Here is a 4,374-nt window from a genome sequence, read left to right as displayed (position 1 = left end):
CGAGAGGTCTAAAAGAGTTGTAACTTAGGAGCAAAGCTTCATGTAACGAAGCACGCCTTCTTCACTCTTTCACACCTCCGAAGAGCAACGGGAACCACAGGCTCTGACTTCGGCTTCTTGCCACCAAACCTCATGTAGGCAACTCTTTAAGCAGTAGCCATTCAAAAATACTTGTCTCTGCTTCCCCCTCTTTCTGCCTACAATCAGGTCAGAAATTTTCCTTTTGTAGAGAAATTTACATTTGTAAATGAAATTTCTATTTATATAGACAATTTGTAAATCTCTCCTCATCTGGAGATGACTTTCATTACCTAAGAGGACTTCAGCCTGCAAAATAAACCTTACTAAACAAACCTTATTTATTATATATTTTATAATTACCTTCCCCCAACTTATTCCCACCTCGGAGGCCCAACACCATCCATTTGTCTAGTCTCTTCTCTACATTTCATCACTCTTTGTTAAGATAATACATAAACTCCTGCATCTAACCACTTCTTTGGGGTTGGTAGTTTCAGGTAATATCCCAGATATAGCAGCAAAATACCAAAACTCAATTCATCTGCAGTGTCTGTATTATCTCATTTGACCATTCACTTGCTAAAATTAAGTAAATGAGAATAGTCTGGACATAACTGAGATCAAGATTGACTAAATGAAATAATTTTACCTCCTCAAAAATTATGTAGCATGTACTGTATGCAGCACACTGTAAGCTATGCATAGAGGAAGGAAAAAAACTTTTCCTCTACCTTCTTAGGTTCAGTGATTGGAGCTTGTGAATTATACTTACAAAGGACAGGTTAACAGGAGGGATAGTTTATTTCACATATGCACGGGGGTGATAAGTGGGGGGCTCCAGGAAAAGAAGTGAAAATCCCATTGATAATTTGATAAGGCAGGATATTGGCTTTGTTTCAAAATCATGAGGAGATAGAGCGTTACCCCATCCTCAGAGAGTAATAAATGTGATTGATTTTGGAAATTTATGCTAAGAACGGTACTTGGGAGAGACGTTGGGTTTACAAGAGGTGATAGCCAAAAGTCAGAAAAAAAAGTAAGACTAAAACTTTAGATAAGGTTTTAGAGTAGGTTACGGTAGGAAGTTGTATGGGGAGCAGAGCTGGTAGGGGACTTGAAGCTTGACAGACCATGGTGGGTTCGGAGATTGCACAAGGAAGCTATGGAGCAGGGGCGGCTCATGGTGGCAGACCTGGGGCTCTGTGCCCAGGAAGATGAAAAAAGCGAGTGGAATCCAGAAAGCCCCAGAGTTTGGATTTGGGTGGCTGGAAGGCATTTGGTTTTACTCAGAATCAAGGGGTAGGCCTGGAATTCAGGCACAATGAGTTTTCCTTCCCTATCTCCCCTACCCTCACCCTTTGGGGCCATGAGAAGTAAGAGAACTATTAATCCTTGGGAAGTCAATTTGAAGGTGAACCAGAAATAGGAATGGGACAGATCATTAACATTCCGATCGGTGTTCACCTAGGTCAAGCTCAAAAAGCCCAGGCACCTGGAGATTACCCAATTTGTATCCTCTGATATCACCAGTGTTCAGAGTTTACTCTAAGCAGAAACCACATATGCTACGTTTTAGAGGACACAAGACAGGAGTAAATACCCTACAGTAGTAGAAATGTTTAAGGAGCATGGTTTAAAAGAGAAGCCTTGGCTGGGTGCGGTGGCTCACGCCTGTAATCCCAGCACTTTAGGAGGCTGAGGAGGGCGGATCACGAGGTCAGGAGATTCAGATCATTCTGACTAACACGGTGAAACCCGGTCTCTACTAAAAATACAAAAAGATTAGCCGGGCGTGGTAGCGGGCGCCTGTAGTGCCAGCTACTCGAGAGGCTGAGGCAGGAGAATGGCATAAACCCGGGAGGCGGAGCTTGCAGTGAACCGAGATCGTACCACTGCACTCCAGCCTGGGAGACAGAGCAAGACTCTGCCTTAAAAAAAAAAAAAAAAAAAAAAAAAGAGAGAAGCCTCAATTCTCCAATAGTAATGGCATAAAGTTACCTAAAAGGGGACATTCAGATCAGGGCTTCTTCCTCATAGAAGATTTAAAGACTACACATACTATGGGTTTTGTTGTTCAGATGAACAGACTGTCAATTCTAGGGGAAAAAGGCTAAATTTACCTCGTTGAGCAAGGCAGATTGAATATTGGAACACAGTCTCTTTTAAGATTACTTGAACAGGACTTATATACGTTTATGAGTGAGTGCATTTTGATTAGTTCTAACAGAAAAGAGAAAACTTTTTATTATCTCTTTTTTTTTTTTTAAGGTGTGCACTTTTATTCAACTGGTCTCAAGTCAGTGTACAGGTAAGCCCTGGCTGCCTCCACCCACTCCCAGGAGACCAAAAGCCTTCAGACATCTCAAGTTGGGGGACAAAAAAGGGGGGGCAGGAAGGCTCATCATTCAAAATAAAACAAAATAAAAAAGTATTAAGGCGAAGATTAAAAAAATTTTGCATTACATAATTTACACGAAAGCAATGCTATCACCTCCCCTGTGTGGACTCGGGAGAGGACTGGGCCATTCTCCTTAGAGAGAAGTGGGGTGGCTTTTAGGAGGGCGAGGGACTTCCTGTAACAATGCATCTCATATTTGGAATGACTATTAAAAAAAAGAACAATGTACAATCAAAGTCCTCGGCCACATTGTAGAACTTTGGGGGATGCTCGCTCCAACCGACTGCTGTCACCTTCACCATTCCAGTTTTTAAATCCTGAGTCAAGCCAAAAAAAAAAAACCAAAACAAAACAAAAAAAACAAATAAAGCCATGGCAATCTCATCTTGTTTTCTGCGCAAGTTAGGTTTTGTCAAGAAAGGGTGTAACGCAACTAAGTCACAGTCCGCCTAGAAGCATTTGCGGTGGACGATGGAGGGGCCAGACTCATCATACTCCTGCTTGCTGATCCACATCTGCTGGAAGGTGGACAGCGAGGCCAGGATGGAGCCACCGATCCACACGGAGTACTTGCGCTCAGGAGGAGCAATGATCTTGATCTTCATCGTGCTGGGCGCCAGGGCAGTGATCTCCTTCTGCATCCTGTCGGCAATGCCAGGGTACATGGTGGTGCCACCAGACAGCACTGTGTTGGCGTACAGGTCTTTACGGATGTCCACGTCACACTTCATGATGGAGTTGAAGGTAGTTTCGTGGATGCCACAGGACTCCATGCCCAGGAAGGAAGGCTGGAAGAGCGCCTCGGGGCAGCGGAACCGCTCGTTGCCGATGGTGATGACCTGGCCATCGGGCAGCTCGTAGCTCTTCTCCAGGGAGGAGCTGGAAGCTGCCGTGGCCATCTCCTGCTCGAAGTCCAGGGCAACATAGCACAGCTTCTCCTTGATGTCACGCACGATTTCCCGCTCGGCCGTGGTGGTGAAGCTGTAGCCGCGCTCCGTGAGGATCTTCATGAGGTAGTCAGTCAGGTCCCGGCCAGCCAGGTCCAGACGCAGGATGGCGTGGGGGAGGGCATACCCCTCGTAGATGGGCACAGTGTGGGTGACCCCGTCACCGGAGTCCATCACGATGCCAGTGGTACGGCAAGAGGCGTACAGGGACAGCACAGCCTGGATGGCCACGTACATGGCTGGGGTGTTGAAGGTCTCAAACATGATCTGAGTCATCTTCTCGCGGTTGGCCTTGGGGTTCAGGGGGGCCTCGGTCAGCAGCACGGGGTGCTCCTCAGGAGCCACACGCAGCTCATTGTAGAAGGTGTGGTGCCAGATCTTCTCCATGTCGTCCCAGTTGGTGACAATGCCGTGCTCGATGGGGTACTTCAGGGTGAGGATGCCTCTCTTGCTCTGGGCCTCGTCGCCCACATAGGAATCCTTCTGACCCATGCCCACCATCACTCCCTGGTGCCTGGGGCGCCCCACGATGGAGGGGAAGACGGCCCGGGGAGCATCGTCGCCCGCGAAGCCGGCCTTGCACATGCCGGAGCCGTTGTCGACAACGAGCGCGGCGATATCATCATCCATGGTGAGCTGGCGGCGGGTGTGAACGGGCGGCGGAGCGGCGAAGGCGAGGCTCTGTGCTCGCGGGGCGGACGCGGTCTCGGCGGTCGAGAAAACTTTTTATTATCTCTTAACAGAAGTAGGGAATATGTTGATTGGCTCTTGGACCAAAGCTACGTTGCTTTAACCTACTCAGCTTAAAGTTGTTTCATTTTGACTTGTAATCCCTGATAAGATTTAAAACGGGCAGGTTTCTCAAGGTCCATGATTTTAAAGAATAAAGTTTCTTAATACTATGTCCTTGATGCTCATCAGTAGAAGCAATTTTACAGTTTTGAGCATATACATTTAGTCAACCCAAGAAGTATAATAATTTAAATTATGGGGTTTAACCATGTTTAG

At 46.6% G+C, this 4,374-nt stretch overlaps 1 protein-coding gene across 1 annotated transcript; it reads right to left on the bottom strand.

Annotated features, from left to right (window-relative positions):
* Positions 1-2,273: 2,273 nt before the first annotated feature.
* LOC111546247 (actin, cytoplasmic 1-like) lies at positions 2,274-4,082 on the bottom strand. Its single transcript, XM_023217565.2, has one exon. The coding sequence runs from the start codon at positions 3,994-3,996 to the stop codon at positions 2,869-2,871; it is 1,128 nt and encodes a 375-aa protein (XP_023073333.1). The 5' UTR covers positions 3,997-4,082; the 3' UTR covers positions 2,274-2,868.
* Positions 4,083-4,374: the final 292 nt, after the last annotated feature.

The sequence above is a fragment of the Piliocolobus tephrosceles genome, chromosome 3 (assembly GCF_002776525.5).
Source record: "Piliocolobus tephrosceles isolate RC106 chromosome 3, ASM277652v3, whole genome shotgun sequence".
In the NCBI taxonomy this organism is placed as follows: domain Eukaryota; kingdom Metazoa; phylum Chordata; class Mammalia; order Primates; family Cercopithecidae; genus Piliocolobus; species Piliocolobus tephrosceles.
The sequence above is the reverse complement of the archived record's forward strand: the minus strand, read 5'-3'. Positions and strand labels throughout refer to the sequence as shown.

What these genes read in the sequence shown, in the direction of transcription:
- LOC111546247 (XM_023217565.2), bottom strand. Translation starts at nt 3,996, where the DNA reads ATGGATGATGATATCGCCGCGCTCGTTGTCGACAACGGCTCCGGCATG.